The sequence below is a fragment of the Coregonus clupeaformis genome, chromosome 8 (genome assembly GCF_020615455.1).
Source record: "Coregonus clupeaformis isolate EN_2021a chromosome 8, ASM2061545v1, whole genome shotgun sequence".
Classification (NCBI taxonomy): domain Eukaryota; kingdom Metazoa; phylum Chordata; class Actinopteri; order Salmoniformes; family Salmonidae; genus Coregonus; species Coregonus clupeaformis.
Genome location: NC_059199.1, coordinates 28,654,253 through 28,666,856, shown reverse-complemented (window position 1 = coordinate 28,666,856; position 12,604 = coordinate 28,654,253). Strand labels below are relative to the sequence as shown.

The window sequence follows — 12,604 nt, the reverse complement described above, 5'->3', positions numbered from 1 at the left end:
CATTTTAACTACTTTGCAGATAAGAAACAAACAGAGAATCATAATATCAGTAAAAAATATCAAATTTCCAATTTATGCTACAAAAACCAACTTTATAACAGGTTTTAAAGATAGGTTCTATTTGACTCAACATTCCATGACGTACACTAAGGCATTGTTGGCAGAATAGATGGATGCAGTTCAATGCATGATTCATTTAATAGGCCCCGTGTAGCTCAGTTGATAGAGCATGGCACTTGCAACGCCAGGGTTGTGGATTCGATTCCCACGGGGGGCCAGTATGAAAAAAAAATATGTATGCACTCACTAACTGTAAGTCGCTCTGGATAAGAGCATCTGCTAAATGACTAAAATGAAGAAAAAAAATGTAAATATAATTCCCCAATAAAGTTCTTGGTAGTCCAAAAAATATCAGGTTGTAAATCACAGCTGGCCTGGTACATTGTTTGCTGCCTCCATTCGGGATGCACTGTTTCAGTTTCAATGACTCAATATTTTGGACAAAAATAAACGAATGTAACTAAGGCTGGGAATGTCAATACAATCAAATTAGCAAGGGCAATGATCATAAGTCACTCATAACATGGCTAATAGGCTAGCGTATCTATTTATGTAGCCAGCTAAAAACACAGAACCTAAAATTAGCTAGCTTGCTTCTAGGAGGATGTAATGTCATGTCATTGGAGGAGTGGGTGAGTGAGTGACTGACTTTTACCCCTCATATCAATTTTCAGTGGCTATTCACGGCTAGAGATGCAGGTGGTTACCTAGCAAGAACTTGAACGACTTATCTTGTTAGCATATCTCTTGTGTTCGCAAATTCACTCTGGCTATCTACTCCGATTTCAGAGCACTCTCATCTGAGTGTGCGCCAGAGCGTAGAATAACTGATGAATTTACGAACGCGCAACACCCGCTAAATATGACCTGTGTCAGTAAATGTAGGCAAAAAAAGTAATAGTCACGAACACTCTAGATAACATGCAAACAGCCTAGCTAACCAGCTCTGCTAGGGCGAGTAAAATGGTCAGAGTGAGATGTTCTCTCATTTATGTCTGGAAGTAGCTAGCTAGCAAGCTATCCAACTTTAGCCAGTTAGCTTGGATGCTTGGTTGCAGGCAAGCTGCAGAAGGACAAGTAGGCTACAATTCCCCCATCGTTTATCTGTGCAATTTTGATGGCCAACTAGTTGAAACAGTTTGAGAGGGTTTATCTAATGTTCCTTCGTTAGATTTTAGCTCATCTTGCTCTGGCTAGCATTAGTTGTTGATGTTGTTGTTGATGTGCATAACTGAGGGAGTGAGAACCTACCTTTTCATGGTTGTTTGACCAATAGGACTGTAAAAGTTCTCAAATGTAAGAGGACTCCCGTAATATTGACATATTTGCAGAAATCCATTCGTGTATTTTGTGGCTTTTGGCGAATTCGTTCTAATAATCTAAGGTCGCGCTGTTGCAACTGCCTGTAAACACACAGTCCAGTTCAAAGTGAATGATGGCAGGCCTGTGTGGCAAATGATTTGTTTGCATAAAGGCCTAATGTATCTCTGGTTGGCTATGGTGCACCGGTCTGAGTAGACTCTGTTGCTGAACGAGACAGATGTTTTTATTTACTGCAGTGTCTATTAATTGTCCTAACACACGGACGCTTTCCCACTCTCTATTACTATATAGTTTTCACAAATGCCTTTGTATACGTAATTCCCAAACATTCTAAGAGTTTATGAAAACGTGAAAATGACCATATCTACGTGCTAGGTGTGTATATGAACAGATTTGAATAAGATTTTATGTTGCTAAAATGCTGTCAGTTTCCCTTTAAATTGTCTTGTGGATGAAAGAACGGTCCAAGGTGTTCACAGGCCGCCACTGAAACAAGATACACAATTTATTAAGAGAACTATGAGCACCGCATTTTTCACTTTGTCACCACACACAGAGCACAGAATGAAATTGAGGTCCACAGCGAGGAAGCAAAATGTTAAATCACATTTTCACATACTGTAGCCTTATGGAAAAAACATGAATTTCATGTGATTTTCCACATGTGAAATCATGTGGGTTTTCTGTAAACGGTCAAAGAGCATAAAACTGAGGTAGCTTTCCCCCAAATTAAGCATACATTTTCACAACTTGAATGTTATTGATTGCTTTTCAGATTTGAATCAGTTTCAGATCGATAACTCACCTGCAGGTGAGAAAGTCCGGTGCGATCCAGCCGTCCATGTATTTCGGCATAGTCAGGTGGAGACTATTGTCTCCTTGTCAGCCATATTGGCACTCACTGTCACTGTGATCTCCTGAGAGAGGCTGTATGACACCTGAAGGCCTGACATCCTCTCAATCGTCAGTGTCTTGTCAGAGACCTTCACTGAGACCTCATTACTCAGCAGGCGGGGTAGAGTCACCTTCTTACCGTTGATCTGTGAACAACATTGAAAAAGAAAGTAACACGGATGGAATAGTATACAATCTCACAATCCTAGATACCGAAGGGAACTGGTGTCATCCATAAACAATCTTTAATAATCTATAAATGAATGTACATCATCTATGAACTCACCCAAGGTTCATGCTTGCTGTTGACAGTGACGATCAGGTCATTAAAGTAGACGTACACAGCAACAACGCTCTTGAGGCCAGTCTTCCCACAGGCCTGCAACTTCACCACCACTCTGAACCACTTCCACCAGAGCATTTTCACAATCTTTGGTTATCTCGTAGGTCCCAATGGCTGTGATTTCACCACCTCTTCCATTGAACAGGGTGAAGGAGCTATCAGCCTCCATCAAACACTTTTTGAGATCGCAGCCCCGGTGACCATTCTTGACTTGGCATCTTTTGTCAGCCTTGCACTTGTTCACCTTACACTTCACATCACCAGAGGCAGTACAGGTACAGAGCTCCTGGCAATCCTCTGACAACACAGACTCACCAATCTGAGGGAGAGAAATAGGTACAGTACATTGTTATTGTGGCAGCGTTATAAGGATGCAGTTCTTATAATATAGGAACATGCAGTATATCTATGAATTTACATTGAATAATACCTTCTTGGACTATACATTTACGATAAACTACTGTACATTACAGTATACAAGTATTTTCTGAATTATATATCTGACAATAATGTGTATTGGTGGTACATATTCTTCTGGTGTAATGTAATCACAACACATTGTTGGTGTATGTTCTACAGTGAGGGAAAAAAGTATTTTATCCCCTGCTGATTTTGTACGTTTGCCCACTGACAAAGACACGATCAGTCTATAATTTTAATGGTAGGTTTATTTGAACAGTGTGAGACAGAATAACAACAAAAAAATCCAGAAAAACGCATGTCAAACATTTTATAAATTGATTTGCATTTTAATGAGGGAAATAAGTATTTGACCCCTCTGCAAAACATTACTTAGTACTTGGTGGCAAAACCCTTGTTGGCAATCACAGAGGTCAGACGTTTCTTGTAGTTGGCCACCAGATTTGCACACATCTCAGGAGGGATTTTGTCCCACTCCTCTTTGCAGATCTTCTCCAAGTCATTAAGGTTTCGAGGCTGATGTTTGGCAACTCGAACCTTCAGCTCCCTCCACAGATTTTCTATGGGATTGAGGTCTGGAGACTGGCCACTCCAGGACCTTAATGTGCTTCTTCTTGAGCCACTCCTTTGTTGCCTTGGCCGTGTGTTTTGGGTCATGATGGTTTTTGGCCCCGTACATGGCCCTGTCCATCGTCCCTTTGATGCGGTGAAGTTGTCCTGTCCCCTTAGCAGAAAAAACACCCCCAAAGCATAATGTTTCCTCCTCCATGTTTGATGGTGGGGATGGTGTTCTTGGGGTCATAGGCAGCATTCCTCCTCCTTCAAACACAGCGAGTTGAGTTGATGCCAAAGAGCTCCATTTTGGTTTCATCTGACCACAACACTTTCACCCAGTTCTCCTCTGAATCATTCAGATGTTAATTGGCAAACTTCAGACGGGCATGTATATGTGCTTTCTTGAGCAGGGGGACCTTGCGGGCGCTGCAGGTTTTCAGTTGTTTTCTTGGTGACTATGGTCCCAGCTGCCTTGAGATCATTGACAAGATCCTCCCGTGTAGTTCTGGGCTGACTCTTCACCGTTCTCATGATCATTGCAACTCCACGAGGTGAGATCTTGCATGGAGCCCCAGGCCGAGGGAGATTGACAGTTCTTTTGTGTTTCTTCCATTTGCGAGTAATCGCACCAACTGTTGTCACCTTCTCACCAAGCTGCTTGGCGATGGTCTTGTAGCCCATTCCAGCCTTGTGTAGGTCTACAATCTTGTCCCTGACATCCTTGGAGAGCTCTTTGGTCTTGGCCATGGTGGAGAGTTTGGAATCTGATTGATTGTTTCTGTGGACAGGTGTCTTTTATACAGGTAACAAGCTGAGATTAGGAGTACTCCCTTTAAGAGTGTGCTCCTAATCTCAGCTCGTTACCTGTATAAAAGACACCTGGGAGCCAGAAATCGTTCTGATTGAGAGGGGGTCAAATACTTATTTCCCTCATTAAAATGCAAATCAATTCATAACATTTTTGACATGTGTTTTTCTGGATTTTTTTGTTGTTATTCTGTCTCTCACTGTTCAAATAAACCTACCATAAAAATTATAGACTGATCATTTCTTTGTCAGTGGGCAAACGTACAAAATCAGCAGGGGATCAAATACTTTTTTCCCTCACTGTAGGTAAACCCCACCTTGTAGGTGCGTCATTTGTGGTAACAGCTGCACAGGTCCCACTTAACACAGCCTGTCCCATTGAAGTAGTAGTCTGCATTGTATGCACAGCCCTCGCACAGGTGGTGGGGCAGGTGATAATGTCAGAGAGGCCGGGACATGGGGTGGCACAGATCTCAGAGCAGGTCTAGTAGTGGCTGTTGGCAGGACAGTCCAGGGCTGCAGAGGAATAGATTAGACATGCGATATTGTGTCCAGCCTTAACACTCAATACTCCAGACTGCAGGAATCAGAATCCCCTTTATTCGCCGAGTACATTTGCATGTTCCAGGAATTTGACCTGATGAAATGGTGCTGACAACAATAATCAGAATATACAGACAGAATATATAGAAAAAGCCAAAGACATCTGTCCCAATCCACAGTTTACTGAATACTTACGACAGAAGGTTGGTGTTCTCCAGTTACTGATGTTCACCCCAAAGTCCTGACAGTCGATCATGTATGCTGATATGCTGTCACAGAGAACCTTACGGTCTCCCTCAGATAAGCAGACATCATAGACACAATCTCTGAAGTAAGAGGCGGAGTCTATCACATTGTGGCAGGAGGCAAAGGGACCTTTAGGGTTTGTGATGAGACTACAGTCGGCCTCAAATATGGTTTTATTCTTAGCGTCACACTTGGCAGAATTCTCCGCTGCAGCCGTCCTCACAAACCACATGCGGCACACTGATCTTCCAGGCTGCCCCAAAGGTCATGAGGTCCTTGGTTATATTCCCATCAGGCAGTTGGAACTCATCATTCTTGTTGTCGTTTAAATTGCCACACAGACCACAGGTCTTGTCCCTGTAGTTGCCAGGGACGGTGACAATGAGGTGGTATACAAGGTCATAGGTGACTCTCAGGCCGAAGTCTGTTGTGATGACATCATAGGTGCCCTCTTGGTAGGCCTGCACTGCTCCGTTGTTTAGAGTCACAGGGAGGCTCATCATAATTCCATTTACCTGGATGAATGACATATGAAATATGACAATGCCAAAGGGTCAGTATCACGCCTTACCTAATTATATCCAATAGGTTAGTTATAAAGTTTTATTTTATGACCTCATTTATTATCTTAAAATTATGATGGAATTGTCTCATATTAATTAATCAAACACAAAAATGGTATGTATATATTTGTCATACCAGTAAAATGAAATACTAACCATTATCATTCCCGCTTGATTCTTCCTTAGAACCATGGTGTTACCATAGACTTCTACAGCCACAAGCTTGGCAACGGATACGTTTGGATGGTTTGACATGCCGTACCACTTCTCGTTCTCCACCACCACAGAGAAGGGCTTGAGGTGTGTGCCCTCTAGATGGCAGCCTTGATCTGCAGTGTAGGTGCAGGTGCCTTGGAAGTCATAGGTGCTGTTGTCAAAGGTGTTGTAATGTGGGTCGCCTGAGATAGTGCAGACTCCCTTTCCAACAGCCTGGCAAGCCCTGACACCATTCTTCACCTCACACTTGTCATGGGGCCACAGCTGAACTTCACACACTTCACCTGATGAATAACATAAGAAATACTTAGTTAAGCCATGAAAATAGCCTTCACATAAAAACATGTATTGTTGGGTGTATAGATTAACACTTGATTTGATCAATATTTTAGTCATTTAGCAGACACTCTTATTCAGAGCAATTAGGGTTAAGTGCCTTGCTCAAGGGTCAACAGATTTGTTTCTTTGCTCAAATATTTTAATTGACAAACTAAACCATGCATCCATCAATCCAAAATGTTAATACACATACAGCTAGCTACATTTGAATTATTTACTGAATGCATAGGCATGCTTTACTAATACCAATGTAAACCTACCTTGCCATTGCATGTGCACTCCTCCTGGCAGAGTCCATTGGGATGGAAGACTTGTCAATTTTTGTAGTATCTATCGTTTTAAAGACAACCACATTGGGAGAGGAGCACACATTGGTCTCCGCTGAGAAGGAAACCAGCATCACAAACCCATCCTTCCTGACACAGAGCCTTACAGCTGGTGGGGGCAGACAGGCTATCACAAGTAGCAGGACAACCATTGGCACAAATCCCATAGTGACTGTTCGCAGGGTGTTTGAACTCTGGAATTGATTAAAGTTTGATTAATACATGTTGGGGGAAAAACTCTGTAAAGAATAATATTGATATAAGGTCAATATGAAATATGGAATGTCTGACTCACCAAAGAAGTCTTTGGACCTCCATGCAAAGACCACAGTTCCTTTCTGCTGGCATGCTGTAGTGTACGTTTGGAGGCTACTGCATAGTGTGTTCTTGTTGCCATTGTTAAGGCATACATCGTAAACACAGTCATCAAAGAAGCTGTTGGGATCCACCTTGGCGTGGCAGTTGTGGAAGGGACCCTTGGGGTCTTGGATTTTACCACAGAACTCATTGGTCTCAAAATTCTCTTTCTGTGTGATGTCACAGTTAGGACAATGGTTCTTGTCTTTACAGCCATAGACACAACCAGGGATCTCTGCAACTCTCCAGCTCTGACCAAGCTCCTCTGGTGTGGCAGCCTGCTTTCCATTCTTCATCTGCATTTCATCGTTGAGTTTGAGGTTGTAATTACCACACATGCCACACATTACACCAGCGTAAGTGTGGGGGACGGTGACAAATGATGTGGAGTGCCAGTCGTAGAACACTTTCACCCCAAAGTCAGTGTGAACCACTGCAAAGCCACTACTCAGGTCCATTTGCACCTTACCTTTGAACAGTTTGACTGGGAGGTTGGTAAGCTCTTCATCTACCTGTAGAGAAAATGTAGAATGTCTGAATATTGGTTGGAATGGATGAATAAAGAAGAAATACAGATATATCTATTTACAACAAACAGTGAATAAAAGTGAATATATCCCAGCATAACTCACCAGAACTTTGTGTTCTTTGCTGATGACAATGGTGTGTCCATAAACAACGACCTCCACCAACTTAGTGCTGGAGCCCGTTTTTTTACTACGGACGTCATTTTCACTAGGACATCAAAGTGCTCAAGGGCAAATGCCAGCCATCTGATACACACAGGTGCCCTGGAAGCTGTAATGGTGGCCATCGAAGGTGCAGTACTCTGGGTCACAAGACACCATGCATGTGGAATAGGCCATCGGGTGGCAGTCTCTCTTCCCATCAACCATCTGGCACTCCTGCTCAAGAGGACAGACAGTGCTCTTGCATTCAATTTTCAAGCTGGATGGGTTGCATGTACACCTCTCTATGCACTGCTCATCCCCCCGGAAGGACGCTCCAGCTTTCACAAAGCGACCGCTGTACAGGCATCCACACTGGGATTTGGGCACACACTTGTTCCCATTAAGCACATAGCCCTTGTCACAGGTACAGCCCTTCACACAACTGGTTTTGCATATAGAGGGACCTTCTGGGTCTTCACAGGTGGCAGGGAAGCCCCTTCCACACACCTCATAGTGGCTGTTCTCTGGGCATTCAGGGGCATAAGGGCATCATTAGGGACATAAGGGCATCATTAGAAGGCAAGGCATAGATCTGATTAAGTTAACGGTAGAGAATCAAACTATGGTTACACAGTCACACAGCTAGTGTTAAATAGTCACCCTTGGGAGAATCGCTGTTGCTTGATACACAATATGACACATTTGATTGACATACTTGGGTTACCAGAGGCAGGGGACCCGTAGCCATTGGTATAAGCCCCACCAATGCTGTAGATAGCAAATGGGGAGTTAGCATGGGCTATCTGGAGGAAGCTAGCTCCAGTACCATACAAGACCTCAGCCCATGAGTACACGATTCTGTCCACTTTGTGCCACTCAATGTTAATGGGCATTGGAAACTTGTCTACCGTGAACCCACCCAGGTCCTTGGTGCGAGCCATCATTACGAACATGTTGTTGAAGCCAACTTGCGCCTCTAGAGAGTATGAAGTGCTGAATTGATCAGTTGGTAGAATGGTGAACAGAAAAGGGTCGTAGTATTGCTTCTTTCCTACGTCACCTCCATCACCTCCGTTGAACTCAAACAGGACCTGAATGCCTTTGTTAGCGTTCAATTAATAGGAATTTGGCCAGGTGACAAAGAGCTCAAACGTTTGTCCTGGGAACATTGGTAGCATAATGGAATCGAGACCAGTTTGACTCAGTTTAACTTGAGTGAACTGAGATGTTTGGATGTAAAGATTATCATATCTGTTGATGTCTTTATGGAAAGGTAGTGGTGCAACAATTAATTCATTCCCCCAACTGTTAATGAGCTGGAGCTGCTCATAGATGTGGTTGCAGCCAGTATATTTCTCAGTACAGCTGTGTCCTGATAAGACTCCTACTGGGAGCATAGAGATCACCTTGGAGCCACTCAGATCAAACTGGCTCTGAATCTGTACACTCTCATGATACGTTTGCCTTTGGAATGTCACCGGGGCAGTCAGATAAACCTAAACCCTAAAGTTATTCTCTTTGTTTGTTGGTGATGGAAAACTCTTTGGAGAATGTATCACCAGCGATTGACTTGGGGGTGAAGATGAAGTACTCTGTTCCCCAGTCCTTCACGGGATAGACGACAGAGGTGTCAGCTGTTTCCTTCTTCTAGTTGAAGGACAACACTGTGACCTCCTGGGAAGCTTCAATCAGGACAGTTTGGAGGTTCTTCTTGCTGCCAATCATCTCCACTCCTTCGGGTAGGTCAAAGGTCACGCCTTTACCAGGGCCAACTGTCTTCTCGTAGACCTTCCCAAGGGCAGTTACCTTGACCTTAGTGAGGTGGAGGGAGGTGGGGGTGAGCTGCCACTTCAATCTTAAAGCTTGAGCCCTTATAGTCTTCAATATAATTTTGCATGAAGGCTGCGACAAACTCTTTCCCTGCCGGCCCAGCAGAAACCATTTGTTTACATTTTTTAAATCAAATCTATGGAAAACACGTTTAGTTCACTTAGGATAAGTAAGCCACCAACATTACACAATATCTATTTCTGATGCAACATAAATTCTGAAGTTAAACTTGATAGTGCAGTTAAAGTAGTGCTAGATAATGACAATATTATGATTTGGTGAGGGAGAAAAACGTTGTTATCTGACTTTGTTTAGTCTGTAGAGAAAGACAACCTTGGTAAATTTCATGGGAAAAACACTCCACATGAAAACATACTACAGTTCAATATAGTATACTATAGTATGTACTATAGAATGGTATAGCATTCTGTAGTAAAGTGTAGTACACTGTAGAATACTATACTACACTCTGTAATATCCCTCAATCATGTAGTGCTTACTATAGAATGTTGTAGAATATTATACTACACACTGTAGTATCCCTCGATTGTGTAGTGCTACCATATCATTTTGTAGTATACTGTAGAATACTATACTACATACTGTACTATCCCTCTAACATGTGTAGTACTTACTGATGTTGTAGTACACTGTAGAATACACAAAACACTGTAGTATCCCTCGATCATGTGTAGTACTTACTATATAATTTTGTAGTATACTATAGAATACTATAGTAAATACTACAATATTATTCACAAAAAAACTACATTAATGTCTGCAAAAACACTAGTGTCTGCAAAAACACGTGTCTGCAAAAACACTACATTTTTAAATCTATAGTAATACTACAGTATTGAATTTGCATATACCCCACCCATTCCCCTCCCCCATATGCCAATTTGTGCCACCCATGGGTGAGAAAGCTACATGCCAAGTATAGACAATATACAGTGAGGGAAAAATGTATTTGATCTCCAGCTGATTTTGTACGTTTGCCCACTGACAAAGAAATGATCAGTCTATAATTTTAATGGTAGGTTTATTTGAACAGTGAGAGACAGAATAACAACAAAAAAAATGTTATAAATTGATTTGCATTTTAATGAGGGAAATAAGTATTTGAACCCCTCTCAATCAGAAAGATTTCTGGCTCCCAGGTGACTTTTATACAGGTAACGAGCTGAGATTAGGAGCACACTCTTAAAGGACTGAAATCCTGCAGCGCCCGCAAGGTCCCCTTGCTCAAGAAAGCACATATACAGGGCCGTCTGAAGTTTGCCAATGAACATCTGATTCAGAGGAGAACTGGGTCAGATGAGACCAAAATCGAGCTCTTTGGCATCAACTCAACTCGCCGTGTTTGGAGGAGGAGGAATGCTGCCTATGACCCCAAGAACACCATTCCCACTGTCAAACATGGAGGTGGAAATATTATGCTTTGGGGGTGTTTTTCTGTTAAGGGGACAGGACAACTTCACCGCATCAAAGGAACGATGGACAGGGCCATGTACCGTCAAATCTTGGGTGAGAACCTCCTTCCCTCAGCCAGGGCATTGAAAATGGATCGTGGATGGGTATTTCAGCATGACAATGACCCAAAACACACGGCCAAGGCAACAAAGGAGTGGCTCAAGAAGAAGCACATTAAGGTCCTGGAGTGGCCTAGCCAGTCTCCAGACCTTAATCCCATAGAAAATCTGTGGAGGGAGCTGAAGGTTCGAGTTGCCAAACGTCAGCCTCGAAACCTTAATAACTTGGAGAAGATCTGCAAAGAGGAGTGGGACAAAATCCCTCCTGAGATGTGTGCAAACCTGGTGGCCAACTACAAGAAACGTCTGACCTCTGTGATTGCCAACAAGGGTTTTGCCACCAAGTACTAAGTCATGTTTTGCAGAGGGGATCAAATACTTATTTCCCTCATTAAAATGCAAATCAATTTATACCATTTTTGACATGCGATTTTTGTTGTTGTTATTCTGTCTCTCACTGTTCAAATAAACCTACCATTAAAATTATAGACTGATCATGTCTTTGTCAGTGGGCAAACGTACAAAATCAGCAGGGGATCAAATACTTTTTTCCCTCACTGTATTGTGTTCTCTACATGTTATAGAAAAGAGCAGAAGTGCTCAACTATCTGTTCAGACGCAAATCCTACAGGTTATGGAAAATGTGCTCTTTTAGTATTTGTCGAGTAAGTTTCCTCAAGTAGGAAGCCTCCACTACTATGTCAAAGATAATAAAACAAAACCACTATAGTAAATACTACAGTAGACTACATTACTGTAAATACTACAGTATATAAATATAGTAATACTACAATATTTATACCATATTATACTATAGTATGTTTTCATGTGGGAAAACCTGAAACTCTCCCTCAGTGCAATTCATTGTTATTCCGGACAATAACAGGACCTGACCTTGTTATCCTCCAGTTTTGTCTACACAAAATATTTTGGTCTCAATAAGAAAAAAAGATTGCTTGCTCACTATCTAGTACTTACCACCAAGCAGAAGAACTGTGAAGCATTGCAGTGACCCCTTCATCCTTATGACAAAAAAAGTACAAATGGTTATCCCTGACAGCTTCTCTTTGAGAAGGACAGGAAAAAGCAGTAAAACACATCTTAAGGGTATGCGAAATGGATTCTACATATGGTAGGCTAGCGTACCAGCCAATTTCAGACCTACAGGACTAGACCTACTAGCCAACAAACTTACAAAAATGGGTGCATGGCCCTATATTAGGTTTGGCTTCCAGATAGGAGCCAATCAGTACAGATATGGCACCTTTGTCAGGTGCCACCTGCTAGGACAGGTGCCACCTGGCATTCAGGCCAAAGAGTTCAATCTTGGTTTCATCAGACCAGAGAATCTTGTTTTTCATGGTCTGAGAGTCCTTTAGGTGCCTTTTGGCAAACTCCAAGCAGGCTGTCATGTGCCTTTTACTGAGGAGTGGCTTCCGTCTGGCCATTCTACCATAAAGGCCTGATTGGTGGAGTGCTGCAGAGATGGTTGTCCTTCTGGAAGGTTCTCCCATCTCCACAGAGGAACTCTGGAGCTCTGTCAGAGTGACCATCGGGTTCTTGGTCACCTTCCTGACCA

At 42.5% G+C, this 12,604-nt stretch overlaps 2 protein-coding genes and 1 non-coding gene across 3 annotated transcripts; 1 reads left to right on the top strand and 2 right to left on the bottom strand.

The window, feature by feature from the left end:
* Positions 1-2,194: 2,194 nt before the first annotated feature.
* LOC121572760 (IgGFc-binding protein-like) lies at positions 2,195-2,932 on the bottom strand. The gene is made up of 2 exons (XM_041884783.1): positions 2,564-2,932; positions 2,195-2,423 (listed from the first exon to the last, which is right to left on the bottom strand). Exons 1-2 carry the CDS (start codon positions 2,696-2,698, stop codon positions 2,241-2,243), a joined length of 318 nt encoding a protein of 105 aa, XP_041740717.1. The 5' UTR covers positions 2,699-2,932; the 3' UTR covers positions 2,195-2,240.
* A 1,793-nt stretch (positions 2,933-4,725) lies between these two features.
* Positions 4,726-6,652, bottom strand: LOC121572761 (IgGFc-binding protein-like). The gene is made up of 4 exons (XM_041884784.1): positions 6,570-6,652; positions 5,911-6,254; positions 5,141-5,706; positions 4,726-4,918 (listed from the first exon to the last, which is right to left on the bottom strand). Exons 1-3 carry the CDS (start codon positions 6,580-6,582, stop codon positions 5,377-5,379), a joined length of 687 nt encoding a protein of 228 aa, XP_041740718.1. The 5' UTR covers positions 6,583-6,652; the 3' UTR covers positions 4,726-4,918; positions 5,141-5,376.
* A 5,012-nt stretch (positions 6,653-11,664) lies between these two features.
* On the top strand, positions 11,665-11,717 carry LOC121573125. Its single transcript, XR_006001991.1, has one exon. It is a non-coding gene; the product is annotated as a U7 small nuclear RNA (small nuclear RNA).
* The last annotated feature ends 887 nt before the right edge of the window (positions 11,718-12,604 follow it).

Bases quoted from the DNA above. Each gene is read 5' to 3' on its own strand.
- LOC121572760 (XM_041884783.1), bottom strand. From the start codon at position 2,698: ATGCTCTGGTGGAAGTGGTTCAGAGTGGTGGTGAAGTTGCAGGCCTGT. The intron at 2,424-2,563 runs GTGAGTTCATAG...TGTTGTTCACAG, and splicing joins ACAGCAAGCATGAACCTTGG to ATCAACGGTAAGAAGGTGAC.
- LOC121572761 (XM_041884784.1), bottom strand. The intron at 5,707-5,910 runs GTTAGTATTTCA...TCATTCATCCAG, and splicing joins ATCAAGCGGGAATGATAATG to GTAAATGGAATTATGATGAG.